The 20712-nt window shown below is 48.8% G+C and overlaps 1 protein-coding gene across 2 annotated transcripts in view; it reads right to left on the bottom strand.

Moving 5' to 3' along the window:
* PIGQ (phosphatidylinositol glycan anchor biosynthesis class Q) overlaps nucleotides 1–19919 on the bottom strand; it is a 37686-nt gene extending 17767 nt beyond the window's left edge. Inside the window, exons 1-6 of one of the 2 annotated variants that reach the window (XM_030958495.1) lie at nucleotides 19847–19919; nucleotides 16114–16804; nucleotides 10374–10505; nucleotides 8702–8822; nucleotides 2207–2333; nucleotides 896–1049 (exon numbers count right to left, since the gene is read on the bottom strand). In XM_030958495.1, coding sequence (XP_030814355.1) covers nucleotides 896–1049; nucleotides 2207–2333; nucleotides 8702–8822; nucleotides 10374–10505; nucleotides 16114–16778 — 1199 coding nt within the window. In that variant the 5' untranslated portion in view covers nucleotides 16779–16804; nucleotides 19847–19919. Of the gene's footprint in view, nucleotides 1–895; nucleotides 1050–2206; nucleotides 2334–8701; nucleotides 8823–10373; nucleotides 10506–16113; nucleotides 16805–18949; nucleotides 19096–19846 lie in introns of those variants that run through there. The other variant, XM_030958494.1, reaches the window with a different exon arrangement.
* Between the last annotated feature and the right edge of the window lie 793 nt (nucleotides 19920–20712).

Raw genomic sequence — 20712 nt, 5'->3', positions numbered from 1 at the left:
GGAAGAGGCCTCCCACTCCTGACATTACTGATTCTGGGTGTAAGACCTGTGCTCACAACAGATCTGGCTCATAAATCAGGTCTCAATATTTCCAACCATTCCCTAAACTACCCATATCTAAAGATTTACTATTTCTTGTGCTGTTTCCTATGTAAAGTCTGAGGAGGGATGATGGCCATTCTGTACTTTATAAGACAAAAGGTCCTTTATCTCTTCTATCTCATCTCCCTGGAAAACACATCCTGTGGCCTGTGGGACTCCTTGGTGCAGCACAGGTAAGAGGAGAGCAGGAACAGAGCACAGTGATGGGCGCCTCTTCCACAGGAAGCCCTAGATGTGCCCCAAAGCCCCTTGCACTCCCCCTACTCATTCAGAGCCTCTGCTCAGCTCTCAGGCCACGGGACCCTCCAGACAATGACACCAGGAGAGTGTCATAGATCTCCTGTAACCCCAAACCTGTCACCTGTGTTCCACAGTGCAGGCAAGGACCTCTGAAGCAGGGCAGAGACAGGGATTTTGGGGCTTCTCCTAAACTGCAGGGGTTCCCCTCTCCTCCTCCTCTTCTCCAGTTCCCCTCCAAATCTCTAGCAGGGTGCAATGGAGGAGAGTACTATGAGGCTGGACCAAGGGATGGGGTGAGCTGCTTTCTTGTCCTCTGCCTGTCATGTAGTTTCATTTCTCCAGGTCACTACCACAACAGATAAATATCTAAATGGAGGAGAAATGAAACATGGCTTGCTTGCACTACTGTGGCCATCACTTCTACAGGCTTAAAAAAGACTGCAAGAAATTACTGTGGGTCAAACACTGAATTCAGGAGAACTACACCAGGACTGAATGCTTCAGCACAGCCTGAGGGGTTTCCAAACAAAGCCCAGAGAGGAGGGGGACTCACCTGGCCCCGTAGACATAGAAGCAGTAGATGTGGAAGGTCAGGAGCGCGATGATGTCGGACAGGATGCAGAGAGCCACGGTCAGGCCCAGGCAGGCCGACAGCCCCACGTACCACAGGATCATCTCAATGAAGGGGGACAGCAGGTGGATGTAGCCTGGTGGACATGGCAGAGGGTCAGTGTTTGACTGGGTCATCTCCCTCTTGACCCTCTCAAAAGGCTGATTCCCCTCACCCTAGAACACTGCTCCAGAAATCAGAGCCATGACAACATGGAAGTGGAGCTGGAAAACTCCTTTAGATGCCATCTTCTCTTTAGGAGGGCCAACAAAAACTCTCCTTCTGCCCAAGTTTCTGCCCCAAGGTGGGGCAGCACTGGGAGGATGGGGAGGAGTGTGCACAGCTTGAACACAGCAGTCACCTTTCTCCTCATGCGATTTCATGAATTAGCATGGCATGGTTTGGGTTGCAAGGCACCTTAAAGATAATTTAGTGTCACCCCCATGCCATGGGCAGGGACACCTTCCACCAGACCAGGTTGTTTCAATCCCTACCCAATCTGGCCTTGAACACTTCCGGGGATGTAACATTTTATTTCCTACATTTGTGTCCAGGTTCTTAAGTACATTTTTAACTGCACACATCAACCTTTACTGCAACCATTCCTGTTTTTCTGCTCTTCCCACAAAAGCCACCTCATATGGCTTTTGTAAAATAAAGCAGTATGGACAAACAGTCTCTTTCATCACCAAAGTGGGGCAAAGTCACAGAAACAAGACCATACGTGACTGGTGAGCAAAGCAAATCAGTAAAATAACTGTGGAGTTCCTGTCCATCATACCTGTACTCCTCCATCAAGGATAACAAGAGTGTTTTATTTCAAGGAAGAAACTGAAATAATAAAATTGCACTAAGCTGAAGTTGGTGATAGCACAGGGCTGGTATTTGCCTCCTTGCACATTTCTCATCCCTATCCCAAGAGCTGCCTCTCACATGGCAAAGACCACAAAACCCTACAAAAGACCTCACAGCAGTGCCTTCCCTTGGACACTCACCACCAGTGACACCAAGGAACTAAGCCCCAGCAGCATCCACACTTCTTGCAGAGCATCAATAGCAGCACTTTATTTAATATGCATGAACTCCTTGTGTGGGAATCCAACTTTGGCTTCAGTTCCCACAGCAGGAAGACTCCCAGACAAGCCTGTACTTGCAGAAGTGCATTTTGATTCATTACTCACCTCCAGGCAAACATTAAACACTCAGAGGGAAGAGATGAAAAGGGAGGCTGGAAAGTTAAACAATTTCACTTACTGATCCAAAGATGGATGTGATAAAGGAAGAAGCGGCCCAAGACTTGATCCAAGGCTCGGTTCATTTTCAGTCCAGCTGGGGCTCCCATCAGCCACTGGAGCAGGTCCTGCAGCTCTTCAGCCACGTGCTGCAAACACAAGGAAGCCAGGCCATGGAGAGAAGAGACTGCAATCACACTGAACAGGGCCAGTGCACTGCAACTGCTGCCCCCTCAAGTTATTCCACCAGAACCTTCAAACCAATGTGGAAAAATCCAAACAACTGCTTTACAGACAGCTACCTAAATCAGAAATGCACTTTTATTAACTCCTTACTGAATCAAACACAACAGCTGAGAGGAAACTGAATTGCTTCTGTGGTTTCTGTGCCGGGACTGTGGAACTATGTCAGCTCTGGCCACCTCTGGAAGGCTTGCACAGTGGGATTTCTTGGGGTTATGAGGGTTCTGGGAACAGATGGCAAATGCTGGTGCACAAATCCACTTCTGGGGACAGTCAGGTGAAAAGTCAGAGCTGAGTTTGGGGAAGGCTGTTAGGATTTTAAAAGGGGGGAAGATGGCAGTGCACTAATGGGCAAGAGAGAGTTAATTTTTATAAGCAATCTCTGTTTCTTTAGAGCAGGGTAGAAAACACAATTACATAAATATATTTCATGCACACACTCTCTTGATACTTTGTAGTGTACCAGACAATATCCCTGATCTTGCCTATCACTGTCTGCAGGCTTCATGGGTACTCATGGCAGCCCAGCAACAAAGCAGCCTTGGAATCACTGAGGAAAAACACTAATGGAGGTCCTCCCCACATCACTGAATCAGAAAATCATTATGGTTGGAAAAGCCCTCTAACATCAAGTCCTATGAACCTAATACTGCCAGGTGCAGCACTAACTTGTATCCCCAAGTGCTCCACCCACACTTTTGAACACTTTTGAACACTTCCAGCAACTCCACCACTGGCCTGGGCAGCCTGTGACAGTGCCTGACCACCCTCTTCATAAAGAAATTTTCCCAATATCCAATTTAAACCTCCCCTGATACAACTTGAAGCTGTTTCCTCTTGTCCTGTCCCTTGTTCCCTGGCTGCCCTCTCATGTCAGGGAGCTGTGCAGAGCCACAAGGTCCCCCCTGAGCCTCCTTTTCTCCAGGCTGAGCCCTTTCCCAGCTCCCTCAGCCTCTCCTCGTGCTCCAGCCCCTTCCCAGCTCTGTTCCCTTCCCTGCACCTGCTCCAGGCCCATGTGCTGTCACTTCACTGCTGCAGAAAAAACCAAACCCCAGCTCTGGGCTTGTTCTTCCCTACCACAAATGTGTCCTCCAGACTCTTCACTGAGGGCTGTTATTCACTTTTTCTGGTGATTTCAGCCCAGGCTGGTGTTATTTATTTGTTTTATCTCTCCACTCCACTACTCCACACTCCCCTTGCAGTTGGGTGATTTTTCTCCTCAGAACTTCACACCTGCCCTGTTCCCCTGAGCTGAAACCATTGCTGAGCACCAGTTACCAAGCTGTGAGCTGAGGGAGCTGATAACCTTCAGCAAACAGGTGGGGAAAATGTCTGGAAGAAGTGAACCTCTTACACTGTCTCACATGGACAGAGATTGTGAGGAAAAGCCCTCTTTCTCCAAAAAATCTCACTTACAGCCCACATAAGTGAAGGGCACTGAAAACTGCCCATGCGCAGAACCACCAAGCCACACTCCCTATAGCTGATGCACTGTAGCCTACTTTCCTTATCATTCACATGTATAAAAACTTCCCTATGGAAAAAGTATTTCCAAGGAATGGTTCCATTTTCTTTATTAACCAACAGATCCTGGCAAAATGAGTTTGTAAACATTTACTTTTAATGCAGTGGCAAAATTAATGGCTCCATTTTCAACTTCTCCAAAAGGCTTGTCTTTCTATTGCCTTCCTTTTCCATCTGTCTCACTGCAAGTCAGGACTGATTGGATCCCATGGAGCTCACCTCTGTGGCTGAGAAGCGTTTGCTGCTTTATAAATAGACTGGTTTTAATATTTAAAGTGTTGGATTGGTAACTTAGAAAAAGCGTTTGGGGATTTTAATGAAATATTTAAATGCTTGAAAGCAGTCCTTCAGCAAGGCTGAGTTTTAGCAGGGAGTATTTCTGGAGGCTGCCAGTCCCAGAGGTGCTGCTAAACCCTGACAGGGCCACGTAGCCCTGGGAAGGTGCCCTACATTGCTGTTATTTAGCTGGGCAAAACAAGAGTCCTGGAGCATAACCTTGCAGGTTGTTTTCCAGACATATATTTTAGGACTGATCAATAGCAAGTAGAATGAGGAAAGGTGATGGTGAGGCCGATTCTCCTCCTGCAGTCATGAATACTGAATGTGGGCATATTAATAAATCAGATACACTGGTTTGGAAGTGTTTCATAACAGGGTACTGGGACATGACCAAACTGGAGAGAGACTGGTGCTAACGAGGATTAGATGAGCTCACTGTGGAAATATTCTCTTTCCTGTCATGCTCTTCTGCCTAGTTTCCATGTGCAGAGGTAAATGCTGATGTGACATGGCTGGAGAAGGACACCCCTGTGATGCTCCAGGGAGTGGAGCTGGGGAAGGGTCAGGAGCACCAGGAGGGGCTGAGGGAGCTGGAAAAGGGGCTCAGCCTGGAGCAAAGGAGGCTCAGGCGGGACCTTCTGGCTGTGCACAACTCCTGACAGGAGGGGACAGCCAGGGGGGCTCAGGCTCTGCTCCAAGGCAACAGGGACAGGACAAGGGGAAACGGCCTCAAGTTGCACTAGCAGAGGTTTACATTGGATAGTGAGACAATTTCTTCAGTGAAAGGGTGGTGAGGCTGACACAGCTGCCTGGGGCAGTGGTGGAGTCCCCATCCCTGGGGGCCCTTGTGGCCAGGGGTTAGTGGTGAACACAGGAGTGCTAGGCTTATGGTTGGACTTGGTGATCCTAAAGGTCATTTCCAGCTTTAAAGGTTCTATCTGGTGCAAGTCAGAGCATGCAGAGGCAAAGCTGTCCCTGTCAGAACACACCTGCCCTGTGCCTGTGGCAGGTGGTTGGGGCTCTAAGACACACTATTTTATAAATTAACATCTAAAAATATTTTTCAGGAAGCGCTCTCTCTGCTGGCTTTGTTTATGGATCAGTGGAACAAGACTGACTAGGAGCATACATCCAATTATCTCCAAGCCCCAGTAAAGCTTTTCCAGGCACAGTCTATGATAAATATGTAACTGTTTCAAACAGATTGCAACTTAGGAAAAAGAGACATCAGCAAGGATAAAAGAGATAAAGGGGAAAAAAAGGAGATGATTTATAAGCAGTTCTGTTTAAAACCAGTGCAGAGCTTTGAGTCAGGTATTTCTGAAAGAAGGCTGTCTTGTGGAAGGCAAAAGCAAGGAAAACCATTGGGAAGCCTGGTGGGATCAAGAGAAGGAGGAAGGTAGGAGTTGTGAGGGCACCTACAGAGAGAAGATTATTCAAGTTTTCCATTTTTGGATTTGAAAGCCTGCTTCAAAAATCAGTCTTTCCTAACAGCTCCTTGCCAGTTACTCCCTGGGTGTCTCTGAATCACATCTGCCTCACTGAGTGACAAAAGCAGCTTGTTATTACAGCCAGCACAGTACAGCTCACCACGCTGGAAAAGTGGGAGCTGCACTCAGTGATGTCTTGTGCAGCATCAACAATTGCCACCCAAGTGCTGATTTGAGATCCATTTTATCAGAGGATAACAAGGGATGGCCAGGGAACACAGCTTGAACTCCAGGCTGAGCTTGTGACCCTGGCAGTGCTGAGAGTCAAAATCACCCACCTGCACTGCTTCCTTCCAGAGAAATGTTGGTTGGAAAAAACCCAAGCACTGGATCCAGAGCCCACACAGCTGGGATTTTGTCAATGTTAAAATCAATCAATCAAACCAGTAAGGTTATGTGTTATATAAGGGTAGTCTGTCAATATTAAAATCAATAAGGTTAAAGTGAGGTTATGTATATAGCCTTATTATACATAACAATCTTATTATAATAGCAACACAGAATATCCTGAGTGGGAAGGGACCCACAGGGATCATCCAGTCCAGCTCCTGGCCCTGCGCAGACACCCCAATCCCACCCTGGACATCCCTGACAGTGTTGTCCAAACACTCCTGGAGCTCTGGCAGCCTTGGGGCTGTGCCCATCCCCTGGGGAGCCTGGGCAGTGCCCAGCACCCTGTGGGCAAATGAGATACCCAATGTTGTATTTCCCAACAGACACAGAGGTGTAGAGTCAATGCTATCAGCGTATCTGGGCACAGCTCAAAGCAGAAGAGTGTTAGGGAAGGAACAGGGGCTCTCTGCACACAGGGAATGCTGAGTTACTGAACTTGGCAACACACAAGCACTTGAGAAAGCCCAGTGATGGGAATAATGCAGACCAGATGGACACTCAGCAGCAGAGAGGAAACCCACTGCTGAATGGCTGAGGGGAGATTTTGCTGTCATACTGGAAAAGAAGTGGTGCTGGCTTGCACACCACATGCTGAAGTCATTGGTATATTTTGGGATCACTCAGATCTGCATTTTTTAAGGCCTGCACATAATGCATATAAATCAATGCCCAGCAAAGGGAGTAAAAAGACTCCAAACGATTTCATGTCCACAATCTCATATGCCTGAAAGAAACTAAGTCTGGAAAAAAGAAGAGTTGTGAATGGCCTGAACTGATAAGCCAGGAAAAACAGGGAAGAAAGGCACTGACTGGCTATCAGCCCCCCCAGACATGGAGGAGTCAGCACTTCCAGGAATGAAAGCAAACAGCTCCTGGTGATAGCCAGGTACCAGAGTCCACACACGGGGGAGGAGACTTGCTGAAGACAGCTGTCACTGTGATGCAAAAGTGTAGTTGAGTGACAGATGAGCTAAATTACTGAAAGAGGAACAAACAAGCAACCTTCACAAGAAAGCCTGTCCAGGACAGGTGCTGGGGTTGGACACACCTTGAGCACGGAGAGTGTCCATCTGCCAAAGACACTGGGCAGATGGAATCCCTCCCAGAGCCACCTGTGCAACCAGGAATGCAGCCAAAGCCACTTCCCTGCAGACTTGTTAAGAAATCAGATTTCTGAGAGCTAGGCACTTCCAGTAATCCCAAAGGGAAAGCTCTAGAGAACTTAAACTTCTCCAGCTAAAATATCTGTAAGGGAAAAGATGCAGGAATAAGGCTTAGAAGTATATTTGCAGTGTATAGCTCAAACACAAGACCAAGTGTCCTGCAACAAATGTGCTTCTCCCTACCCACCACCACTGCTGAGTAGTGCCTACAGCACACATGCTGTCCTTAAAAGTTTGACTATGAAAGATAAGAAAACCAGCAATAGTCCTGTTCCACAGCTATGCTGGACAATCCATACATGTTTTCTGCAAGTCCAGCATGTACAAGAATGATCAGAGACCTTGCAATAACTAAGGAGCTCAACATGGACCAAAAAGATCGTCGTCAAGGGAAATGTGAAGTCTTCCCAGGAAATGCAGCATAAGTAGGAAAAATAAACCACTGCTGGAATTTTCTGATCAAAATCAAATTCTTCTCAACCAAGAAGCTAGAGAAAGAGTGGAGAAAAGACATTCTTCAGCTGCTAGAAAGAAACCAATGGAAAGAGCCATGCAGAAATGAAAGAAAAGTGGGCAGAGAAAAGATTAGGCTGTGCAGCTGCATGGCAGGGCTCAAAATTGGCTGCACATGTAATCCCAAGACACAGAAGCTCTTAAAAGAGAGCTGACCTCAGATTAGTGGTCTCTAGCCTCTGAAGTACATTATATGTTCCTTACTGCCACTAAACAGATATACTGGGGCTCTGCATCTGAAATGAACCACCAGAAGAGCAGGACAGTGTGGGTCATACTTGCTATCCGTGAATTTCTGCTGATGTTGAGGGATTTCAGTGGGCAAGAGGAGTTATGTTTAAGAAAATCACAACACACAGCAGGTTTTCCTAGTTTGGCCATATCCCAGAGCTCTTAGGCAGGATTTCAGGTGTTTGTACCCTGACCAGCAAAGCCTTTGGACTTCCCCATGAAACTCCTTCCACAAGCACAGCTGCACTGCTTATCATATTTGACTTTCCAGCAGTTTATCAGACTCAACCCAGGTTACAGCTTTTTTTTCACCACGAACAACCCATATAGCAACAACTTCAGGACACTTTCTGTTGACTCCAGAAAAAAATAAAATAAAAGCACTGTGGCTCCATAACCACCCAACCTGCAGCTGCAGAGCTCTGTCCAAGCCATAATTGTTCCTTTAGAAGCTTGAGGAGCCCTCCCATAAACATCTAATTACTATTCACAGCACATGCAAAGCAGAGCTGTTTCTTTCAAGCAGCCCCAACAGGCCTGATTTATAGATTTCACTGGTCTTGAGGAGACCTAATTTGCATGACTTCAGACAGGTCTCTCTAAAAGACTGTGTGTGAGGCATTGCCTCCTTAACAACCAACGCAGAGCAGGTGAAAGGGGATCAGATTTGGCCAGACTTACGTCAGCCACAGGGATGAGGGTGTCAGCAAGGTGACCAATGCGGTTCTTCCTGTACAGCCACGACATCAGCAGTATCCCCAGGGCCACATCAATCAGCAGAGACACAAAGATGTTGGCTTTCCTGCAGGCAGGGCAGAGAGAAACAGAGTTAAAGGAAGGGCAGTGTTTAATGTTCCAATGACAGTTGTTGGCTTTGCTTATCTAGCACCTTTAATGTCTCAGGGACACCAGGACAACTCACTGAAGAGGAACAATTTTGGAATCTTTTCATTTCCACTGGTGTGCTGCTCCTGTAGCCAAGCACAGGAGAGGTTTGTTCAGCCTGGAGAAGGGAAGACTGAGGGGAGACCTCCCAGCTGTTTACAGCTCTCTCCTGAGGAGCAGCTCTGATCTGTGACCAGGACAGGACCCAAAGGAGCAGCTGGAGCTGTGCCAGGAATGTTTAGGTTGGATATCAGGAAAGGTTCTTCCTCCAGAGGGTGCTGGGCACTGCCCAGGCTCCCCAGGGAATGGGCACAGCCCCGAGGCTGCCAGAGCTCCAAGAGTGTTTGGACAGCACTGCCAGGGATGCCCAGGGTGGGGTTGTTGGGGTGTCTGTGCAGGGCCAGCAGCTGGGCTGGATGATCCCTGCGGGTCCCTTCCCACTCAGGATATTCTGAGATTCCATGATTCTAAACTCAGAGCCACTCAGAGCCTGCCACATCACAAAACCTTTCTTAGTAGGGAGCAAAGAGCGGATTGAAGCTACAAAGAGCAATGTTAGACAGAAAAGTATATACACACTCAGGGGGGAGTTACCAATTACCAGTACCAAGGGCAGCAGCACTTGGCACATCCACACTGAGATCAGATGGCTTTCCCAGACAAGGCAATAAATAGTGGTTTTGGGTTCATACACAAACCCAGAAGGGCTGCTGGGCTGCCCCTTCCTCACTAGAGTTTCTGAATGGAATTCCATGACGTGAGTTATTCAGGAATCAGACAGAACAATCACAGTTACTTTTGGCCTTCAAATCTGTTAATCTATTTTAAGTGTTCCCTGGGAGTCTATTACTGCAGGATCAGAGAATCACACAGAACAAGACTGGCTGTGGAAGAGTTGTAGGGCATCCAATATTTGTCTCAGATCTCTGCTCTGTTCCTCTCACTGTGCTGCATGTTTGCTTTTTCTCTTACACTTTGTTACTGTTCTAACAGTGTAAGTGGAGTCTCTGGTCTGCAGTTTCTGCACAAAAAGCTTTCCCAAAAGAGTGGGTGAAAGAGGGGAGCATCTAAACCTTTCTGCTCTTATGGAAAATGCCACTGAACACTGATGGATGGCCGTGGTGGACAGCAGCACATGTGAAAGCAATTAGCCTGTGGGAGTAGTGACAGCAAAGCACTCACAATGGGTGCAGCACAAGCTTTTGAGGTGCAATATCCCAGTTGCCTTTCCTGAGCTAGGGAAAAAGGCAGGTATCTGGCAAATGGCATGATTTACACATAAAAATACAAATATATATGCATATGAATACAATGCAGAGTAAAGATATGCAAACTAGCAGGGAGTAGAGCAACATGATAAGGTGCAGTGAGGACCTAGTACTGTCCAGGCATGGGATACATGGTTTGGGCTCCCCACAGGAGACAGGAATAGAGCCAAGACACATCTAACTTTACATGTACTCCATACCTCATCAGCTGATTTTGGTTTTGAGCCTTCTTGTTGCTGCTGATGACCTGGAGGTGCTGCAGGCGATGTCCCAGCTGCTCACAGGTTGAGAGTTTGCTCCACAAGAAAGACAAAGGCCAAAACTTCAGCAGCCTGCAGAAACACATGGGAATGTCTCCTCTTGCCTTTGCCATGTAGCAGGCAGGCCAGCATCCAACATCCATGCAAAACAGGCAGTGTGAAGTTAAGGCTGGGCAACCAGAGCTGGTGATTAGATGTTAATGACTCTCTCAAAGGTTAAAAGAATTAAGGCAGCCTTGCCAGACCAAGACATGCAGACAACCCAAGCTCTCATTTGCACTCTGTCAAACCATGTCTCACTCTTCCAAGGAAGCCACAAGGCAATCCTGATCCCAACCTCTGCTTTTGGATACATCACTGGGCTTGCACAATGCTCCAATCTCCAGGAGAGCAGAGTCAAGTTGTGTTCAGTGCAACAATTCAACATGGTGTAACTGCTGCACAAACCCCAGTGTTACTCATCATGGATCGTGGAATGGGTTGGAAAGGATCTTAAAGCTCATCTGATTCCACCCCCACTGCCATGGCAGGGACACCTCCCACTGCCCCAGGTGCTCCAAGCCCTGCCCAGCCTGGCCTTGGGCACTGCCAGGGATCCAGGGGCAGCCACAGCTGCTCTGGGCACCCTGTGCCAGGGCCTGCCCACCCTCCCAGGGAACAATTCCTTCCCAATATCCCATCCAGCCTGCCCTCTGGCAGTGGGAGCCATTCCCCCTTGTCCTGTCCCTCCATCTCTTGTCCCCTCTCCCTCTCAGTCCCTCTCCCTCTCCAGTCCCCAGTCCCTCTCCCTCCCTCACATCTCCTGGAGCCCCTTTAGGCACTGAAAGGGACTCTAAGGTCCTCCCAGAGCCTTCAGGTCTCCAGGTGAACCCCTCCAGCTCTCCCAGCCTGGCTCCAGAGCAGAGGTGATCACAAGTCTCTGTGTTGTGTGAGCCTGGTTTAACAAGCAGCTGTGCCCTCCATGCAGTTTATGTCCCTTCCCCTGGCTTTTTTTTCCCCTTCCACTTGCTCTTTCTCTTCTTGTTTTTTTTCTTTATTACTTCCAAATTCTTTTTTCAGGGTCTTCACTTCTACCTTCTCTCCACTGCCTTGCAGTGACCATCATTATGTAGATAACCAACTTTTAGCATTTAAATAGGTTTCAAAGTTAACATCCACATTAGGCCTGTAGGGGAGGAAACAGTCACAAGGTTCTTTTCTTATGACTCAGAAGAAAAGTACAAAATGATGCTCAATTATTTTGTGGAGTTACTTTTATTACCACACAACCTATAAAGCAAGGACAAATGGCGATTTGTGCAGGCTGAAGTGACACAGTACTGGGAGCAGGCTGGTCACAGAAACCACAGCAACACATGGCACCAGGTTTGGTTTGGGGGATAAATTCTGATGTGGACATCATTTGGATCACTTCTCTCCTGTACACAGGAGTACACCAGCCAGTGCAGTTGTTGCACTATTTTCACAGTGTTTTACTGGCTTTTGTTACGGGTCCAGGAATCCATGGTCACTTTTAGTCACTTCTCCTGTGCTGCTCTGGCATGGTTTTTCAGGTTTACAATCATTTAACACAATACCATTATTCCTTGTATCCTGCTTCACTCTGGAAATTGCACAGCTGCCTGGATCATTACTGAGCAGGGCCTGGAGATGGATGTCCCTGCACACTGTGTGTGCCTTCCACAGATTTCACCTGGAACATGCCAGCCCATGCCCAGCAGCAGATGCCTCCATGACTGGCCAGGATGGGCACACTGGGGTGCCCACTGCTATTTACACAATTCACACCAATCACAAAGGTACAGTTCCTCCAAACCCTGCTCAGTTCCCTGGGGCTGCTGTCCCTTTCCTCCCCGCACCCTCCTGCGCCTTTTGAACCCCACTTTGTGCATCATTTGTCAGCTGAAGAATCAGAATGTTGAAGCCCCCCTCTTCCCCCTCCCTCCCCATTCAAATTTCAGACACATTGGGTTTGAAACACACGCAGTGTACTGTGAATCATTCTTAATTTGAGGTCTCCAAGTTACTCAGCTCTGCGCTACAGCCTCCCACCTTGGAGACAAATGAATGCACTGCTCCTCAGCTGACTTGTCAGGAGGAGGGAGCTGAGGCGGTGGAGAAAAGAGCACCGTGCAGGGGAGGGAGAGGGGGTGACTGCTCTGGCCACTGATCACACACACCTGGGCTCACAGATTCACCAGGACACCAGAGCAGATGAGTTTTCCCTTCCAATTATGCCCCAGCTCAGTGGTTACAAACTCTGGTGTGGCAAAACTTGACTAGAGCAGAGAATTGTACTTGAAATATAAAGAAGGGGAAGGAGGAATGCTCTACCTGTGGGATTATGTACAGATGGCTGAAGGTGAAGAATTATGGGTCAAACACCAGCTGCCAGACCCTGTCAGCTCAGGCAGAAAGCAGCAGCTCTGGGGCCTGTGCTACACTACACACTCACTGGGTGACAGTCCCATCCTCTCTCAGCAGTGGCTGTCTCTCACCATCCATGGCTGCTCCTCAAGCTGTGGGCAGCCAGCCCCTGGCTCACCCCCAGTCTGACACCCCCAGCCAAGAGAAAGGACAGGCTGCTGTTGTCTGCCTGAGGAATGTCTTGCACAAATGGCAATGATTCCCAAAGCACCCTCAGAGCACCAAAACATCGTGCAGCCTGCAATGGTTCAGCTCCTCAACTAGACACCATGGAGCCAAAAACACACCACAGGGATGTCCCTGTCTGTGCTACAACTGACTCTCTTTTCACTCACCACCACAAGCACAACCTCTATTCCACTCACATACTTTCTTTGGAAAGAAAATACATACACATACTTATTGAAATAAAAATACAAACATACTGCAAAAAACTCAATAGAGCAGCTGCAAGATGTGCTATGGGAACTCTCCTCTCTGTGAGGACTGAGGAAGAAAGCAAAAAAATATTCCTTGTGTGGTCTCCTATCCCTTTGCACATTGACTGTGCATTGCCAGAAATACTCCCACTTGTTTACAACACAGTATATAGAACCATTTTCAGGACTTCAATGGAAAACCAACCAGATAAAAAAACTCAACAAAAATCCAGTGACGCTGTGTCATTGCATTATCTAAGCAGCAGGAGATCTTTGGGGTATTTCCAAATATATGGAATTTTTGCATTAAATTAACATAGCCTCCATGAGTAAGTCTTGATTTTCCAATTCAGTTTTTTCCCAAGAGTGAGAGGGGATTTTCAGATATCAGATGAAAAGCAATCTTTGCAAATCTGGATCACATGCAAATATTAAGCTCCATTAACCAGAACTCCTGCATGTTTTCTTGCTCCTTGCTAGAAACTGCAGGAGCAGTGCCTCCCTTTGGATGAGGAATTGGAGGTGTTTATAAACAGACTTTTTTAAAAACGAGCACATGGAATTTACTGCCTCAAGACTAAAACATCCTAACGTCCCCAAGAGCAGAGACCTTCAGGGATAATGGGAATGCTGCCCCCAAGTTCCTCTGAAGCAGAATCGCAATGGCCACCCCTTAGCACACGGTGGTGCTGAAGAAATGCCTTAGTTCAGGATGTGCAGGACTTGGGAACGCGGGGTGAGCTTGGAGGGATGGCAGTGATTCACTCCCTGAGATTTCCAACACTGCTGCCCTGCTTCTCCCGTGCAAATACACAACAGGGGCATAGCCAAAAATACCCAAACCTCCTCAGCCTGAGAGGACATTGCTGATCTCTTTCTTTAGCCGTTCAAAGCTGACTATCCCTTAACATCACAAAAAACAGACAGAAAGAAGTCCTGTAACCTAAGAAGAAAAAAAATCAGTAAATCTTATTTTATGGGATGTCCTGTCTCAGGATGGGGAGGAGGGGACTGGAAGGACACCTGCATGTGACGTCTTGAACTCTCCCTGCCTCGAGTATGTTGGCATGAAGGAGGTTGTACCACACATCATGTGGTACAAAATGGAACCAAATTCCTTTAAATGACTTAGAAGGTCAAGCAGGAGACTTGTTATAAAGCCAGGTACTAATCTCTGTTCTCCAAGACTGATGTTTTAAAACACGTAGGAGATAAGTAAATATAAAGTTGATACTGTGGGTGAATAAAACAAAGGAGAGAAAGCTCTGCCTCCCAAGGCTAAGGACAGGCTCAGTGTTAGTCTGTGCACAGCAAGCCTTGCATTCTGCCTGCTGCCAGGTACAGCTGGCTGCTGCTCTACTTCAAAACATCCATCCTGGCCCCAGAAAAAGCTGAAGTCAGAATCCCTGAGAAGCTGGGTAGCAGCTATCTGGGCCCAACCTGCCACTGAGCTTGAGCTCCCAACTTATGTTTAGACTGCAGACTGAGACTGGATGCCAGCAAGGCTTGAGCTTAACCTGACTCCAAGCCTGGCCTGAATCCTGGCACCAGCTGAGGTGGGACTAAGTGAGACCAAGTGCCTGTGCAGAAAAGAATCATCCTGTCTGTTGGTGATGGCACACAGACAGAAAAAAGACCTTTTGAGCTGACTCCCAATCTTCTGCCCAGCCACAAAGTTGTGACTTAATCACCATTAAGAACCAGTAACATACAATATCTTACAGAGCAATCCCAGTACACAGGGATCCTTGATGATATCAGGTTTAAATCTCAATCTCTTCCAATAATCCAAAACTGGACAGTTTTTCCTTTGTGTACCAGACTGTGTAACCCAACTGCTTAGAAAATTTTTGCATGGGAAGAGTTTCACTGTAATTCTTTTACAACTGTATCACACAATTGGAAACCTGTTAAATACCTCCATTCCTTTAGGCTGTACTTAAAAAGATTTATCCATGAATATAGTAGTAGCTGTTATCAAAATTTCATCAATTACAGTGTCTTCTTGCAGCTTAGAACCAAAACTCCACTCTCCTCTCTGTCACAACCTCTCCAGGCAGCTGCAGTGGTGGAATCACCATCCCTGCAAGTATTTAAAAAACATGTGGCACTTGGAAACATGGGTTAGTGGTGGCCTTGGCAGTGCTGGGTTAATGGTTGGACTTGATAATCTTAGAGGGCCTTTCCAAGGTAAGTGATTCCATGATTTTAAGTTTCTTCCCTGCAAATCTGCTCAGAATTAGCTTTCAGTCCAAGCACTTGCCACATGTTACATTTGGAGCATCCTATTCAAGCTCACAGTTGTGAGAACAGGATTTCACCAAGGATTCAGGCTGAGCATCAATCCCTCTAAACATCTGTAAAGTGCCAAGGTTGCAGCAGCACAGTCTCTTGGAGAAAGGATGGATTTAGAAACAGTATTTGCTGATGTTTCACAGCTGCAGAAGGAGTCACAGCAAACAGGGAGGAGGGAATCCCCAGCTATGGAGACTAAGGACAGCCTCACGTCATTCTGTCAGCCATAGAATAGCTGGAAATTCACTGTTTCAGCTGTGATGAAACTGAAGCAGGGCTCAACTATCCCTGCTGCAAATGGGGAGGACATTAATGCCTCTCCAGAAAACCTCCCAGCTCCATGAAGAGTTCTGAGGGAGCCTCTGGCCTTGTGCTTTCCTGTTGGAGTGGAGCTCCAACCAGGACCTCTTGCAGCAGCCTGTTTCCAACAGAACAATTTTGTATCACATTTCTGACTGGGGTTGAGCAGTAGTCCTGCGATGCCTAAACAAGAATTACATTTCCAGGCAAAACAAGCTGGGTGATGTCATGTCACTTACCTGCTCCTGCAGATCCCAGAGAGCAGAGAGAGCAGGAATGTCAGCAGCATGCAGCCAGGCACAGAGGCCTGCTTCAGCAGCTCCACAATGATGCTGGCCTCCACCCCATCCGACTGCCAGTGGGTCAGCTTGATGGGCCCCTCGTCGTACCTGTCTGTCATGAACAGGACCTGGCTCCTGGCCACCGTGTCAAAGATGGCCGAGAGCTTTGAGGCATCCTCTGCCCTCTGGCCAGCTGTGTCCAAAGGGGGGTGCAGATGGGAAAGCATGACCTTGCGCTGGTCATAGTACACCAAGATGATTTCTTCCTCCTGAGGGTTCTTAGAGTGCTTCTGAAGGATAGAACAGCTCCAGAATTTGCTGTCTCCCTCTTTGCTTATCTGGATCCATGGCTCATGGCAGAATATGGTCCCAAGATCTTCCAAGAACTCACTGAGACTCTCTTCTTTCTCCTGTTTGCTATTGCTCCATGAGCCAAGCACAGAAACACTGACTTTAGTCACACGCTGAACCTCCCCAAGGTACTGCTTCACCTGGACAGGGATGAAGGGGAAGTGCACCACAGCAAGGATGACAGCAGAGTTCTGCTCGGAGATCCAGCGGCCGATCAAAATGCCGCTGTCTGCTGAGGAGCAGCACGATGGAAAGAACACCTTCAGTACCATGGCAGTGACCCTGCAGGGATGTACACCTGCCAATAAGCACAAAAATTCAACTTGAGGATGGTGAGTAAATGCAAGAAAAATCTGAGCTGGCCAAAGCCACCAAAGAGGAGAACTAAGCATGTTTGAAAACACTAAGCCCAACCACATGAATAATGCCATCAGTGACAGCCAACAGCCACACACATATTCAGGGGGTTCCTGATGATCTGCAGTCTTTGAAGTGAGGGAAGGTGAGCCTGGAGTTTCCCAGTAAAGCCCTTCTCCCAGTCCTGGAAAGGTCTTTCATGGTGGTACACAGATAAGCACAGCCCATCAGACCAGCCAAGACCTGGCATTCACCCAGCCTCAGATCTTGGATCCTATATTGCATGTGCTGGAGCACCTCCTAGAGAAGGGACTATATCATAGCTCACCATGGCGCCTCTGGGGAGTATTTCCTGCTGCTACCAATAATCAAACACTGGTTCATGCTATTCAGTCTCCTTTACTACCTTACAACCCAGACCTCTGCAGCAAACTCACAGAGCAACCTTGATCCCATCACTCAGCTCCTCTTGCCTCACTCCTCACATCTGGAAACTGAGATGACAATTCTGTCAGAAGGGACTACAGTGATTAATTGAAGTAGTTTTAATTCATTACATTCAACAGCCTAAAAAATGAGAAGCACCTCTACTTTATCAGTGCTCTTTATCTTTAGTGCTTTTCTCCTCATCATTAAGAACACATCTCAGTGGCCTTGGGAGACTTTTCCAGAAAGGAGCTTTGAGGCAGTTGACAGTGTCTCTTTAAATAAGGTGGAGGTTTCTAACAGGACTGTAATTGCAGTAAGGAGGGCGCTGGTGCAGAACAGCAGCATCCGGCGCCCGCTGTCCTTTCCTGTCCTTCAGTGCTGTGTGAGGGATGTGGAACTCCACAGGGCCCCGAGGCTGCTCCTCTGCAAGGACCAGTCAGTTGGAAAGGGAACACAGAGGGGATTTACAGCATGGAGAGAGGATGCACAGCAGGAAGGGCCTGGTGGCTTTTTCCTCTCCCTTAAGAGAGGAGAGCTGAGCCAGTAAAGCTCAGCACCTGGGAATTTCCTACAGCATGGAGAGATGGAGGAGCAGTTGTAAGGAGTGATTAACCTCTGGGGTTAATCACTCACAGTGGGGTAATCCGGGGAGCTGTGGACTCCCCATCCCTGGCAGTGCCCAGGGCCAGGTTGGACAGGGCTTGGAGCAACCCAGGACAGTGGAAGGTGTCCCTGCCCATGGCAGGGGGTGGAACGAGATGGTCTGCAAGGTCCTCTCCATGTCAAACCATTCTATGATCTATGATTCTTCTGAGATCCTGCTTCCTCACAGACTCCAGGTCTCTGAGGTTATCCCTCGGATCAAAGAGGGAGAAATGAAGTCCCTCTGTGGCCTCCAGATATTGCTGGGGGTTGGAGGATCTCTGGAGCAGTGAGAACCAGTGCTGGGTGTGTTCAGGACCTGCAAACACTGTGCTTCCAGCACCACACTGCCAAGAAAATCCCACAGGAGAGGGAAGTCTTGGGATATACTTTGCAGTTTTGCAGTAAAAGGGAATATTCAGTCCAAGGAGAAATATCAAAGACAGCCCCATGATGTTTTTCCCATCGAAAGAGGGAGAGTTGTTGTGAGTATTGCTACAAGATACTCTCAGTGTCTATGCATGGCTGTCCTTAAAGGTCTGTCCATCCACCAGACATTTCAGAGAGGAATTGTCAACTGTCTCGTCATACAAACACTTATTTTTCACTGAGACTGTTTTTAAAGATAGACACAATCCTCTGGGAAAGCTTCTCATGGAGCAGAAACACTTGCCATCCTTCTCTAGTTTGTGAATTCCTCCTCTTACATCTTCCCCAACTTTTAAAATTAACATAGTTTTATGCACGCAACTCCTCTGGCTATAGCTCAGGTCAAATGATCTGCCCTTTGGCTGCTTGAAACATGGCAGAGAAGATTCTGATATGATTTTCAGGCTGTACAAAATATCATGATAGTTGAAAACCTGGCTGATCAACTATTGTTATGTTAATGTTCTTATATTCCCAAATCCACGACTTGTCATGCATCCACCTCATTCATTTCAACAGACTGAAATATCAAATGTCATCACAGTCAACTGCTTCACTGCTGCTAATTTTAACAGAAAAATCTTACCAATGCTCATGCAGTCCCTGTTCATCAAGTGCCTAAAATCTTTGAGATCCATCTATTTCTGCTGAAAACACCCACCTTTCCCTGAGAGCACCAATGCACTGATCTCAGGTCACCAAAACAAACAAAATAAACACCACCTAAAATGTGTTAATGCAACAAATGAATACAGGACCCCAGGGCTGATTAATTCCAGAACTTTTGTTAGAAAAGTGAAGGTGAATGGTGGGATGTGGCCACAGCCTGACCCCAGAGGCTGCCCTGTGGCCACAGGGTGCCATGGCAGACTGATCCCATAGCAGACCCACACCTGAGCATCCCACGATCCTTGCAGGGGGGTTAGGGCCAGGATCTAAAGAATCATAGAACCATGGAATTGTAAAGGTTGGAAAAGCCCTCTAAGACCACCAAGTCCAGTCATTCCCCCAGCACCACCACCACCACTAAACCATGCCCTCAAGTGCCACATGCACACGGTTTTTTGAACACTTCCAGGGCTGGCATTCCACCACTGCCCTGGGCAGCCTGTGACAGTGCCTGAGCATGCTTTGTGTGAAGAAATTTCCCCATCTATCCTATCTGTATACAAATTAAACCTCCCCTGGCACAACTTAAAGCCATTTCCCCTTGTCCTGTCCCTGTTCCCCGGGAGCAGAGCCCGATCCCCCCGGCTGTCCCCTCCTGTCAGGAGTTGTGCAGAGCCACAAGGTCCCCCCCGAGCCTCCTTTTCTCAGGCTGAGCCCCGTCCCAGCTCCCTCAGCCTTTCCTGGTGCTCCAGCCCCTGCCCAGCTCTGTTCCCTTCCCTGGACACGCCCCAGCCCCTCAGTGTTGCGAGGAGCCCGATGGGGGCCCCCGGTGCCCGCGCAGGCCCCGCTCCGGCCCGGCCCGCCCCGCTCCTACCGCCCGCTCCGCTCCGCCGCTTCCGCCCGCGGTTGCTCGGAGACGCCGCTGCCGCCGGGCCGTGCAGCGGGACGGGCCCGGCCGGAGCCGCCACCCGCCGCCCGCGTTCCGCGGTGCCCCGGCTCCCCGCTCCCCGCCCGCCGCCGGGCCCCGGCCCCGCTCCCGGCCTGCCGGGCCCCGCCGGCCCCGCTCCCGGCAGCGCCGCTCCCCAGACTCGTCCCGGCGCTTTCCCGCGGGCCCCGAGAGCGGCGGGGCCGCCTGAGCCGCGCGATAAGGAGCGGCAGTGCCCCCGCCTGCCCTGCCACCGCCCGCCTGGAGCGGGGCCAGGGGCTCGGCTGTGCTCACGGCACACTCTTTGCTCCATCCCCACAGGCCGGGCGCTCACCTGTCCTCACAGGTGAGCTGTCCTCCTTCGCTGTCCTCTGTCCCAAAATCGAGGGGCCCCGCTGTTCCCACAGGACCCTGCTGTCCCTCATCCCACAGGCCAGGCGCCTTTCCATGGGGGACCTCATTGTCCCTCATCCCCAAAGTCCAAGGACTCACCTTTCCTCAGGGAACCCCGTTGTCCCCCATCCCAGTGGCGAGGGACTCGGCTGTGCTGATGGGACCCTCTTGACCCCCATCTTGACCATCTCAGTGGATGCCTGGCCCAGCAGAGACCCGCGGGTGCCCGCAGGTGCCCAAGAGCTCTGTCCGGTGATCCGGCAGTGGGCTTGGGCCAGTGAGCTTGGGAAGATGCTGGGCAGCGTGAGAAGGTCCCACATGGAAAGGGAGAGCAGGTGCAGAAGTGGGGGTGGGCTAGATTAAAGGTTTGGGGTTGTATTTTAGTTGTTGGATGCCACAGAATTGGAAATAAGATGGGGGAG

Source organism: Camarhynchus parvulus, chromosome 14 (assembly GCF_901933205.1).
Source record: "Camarhynchus parvulus chromosome 14, STF_HiC, whole genome shotgun sequence".
In the NCBI taxonomy this organism is placed as follows: Eukaryota; Metazoa; Chordata; class Aves; order Passeriformes; family Thraupidae; genus Camarhynchus; species Camarhynchus parvulus.
Note: the sequence above shows the minus strand (reverse complement) of the source record. Positions and strands in the feature narration are given on the sequence as shown.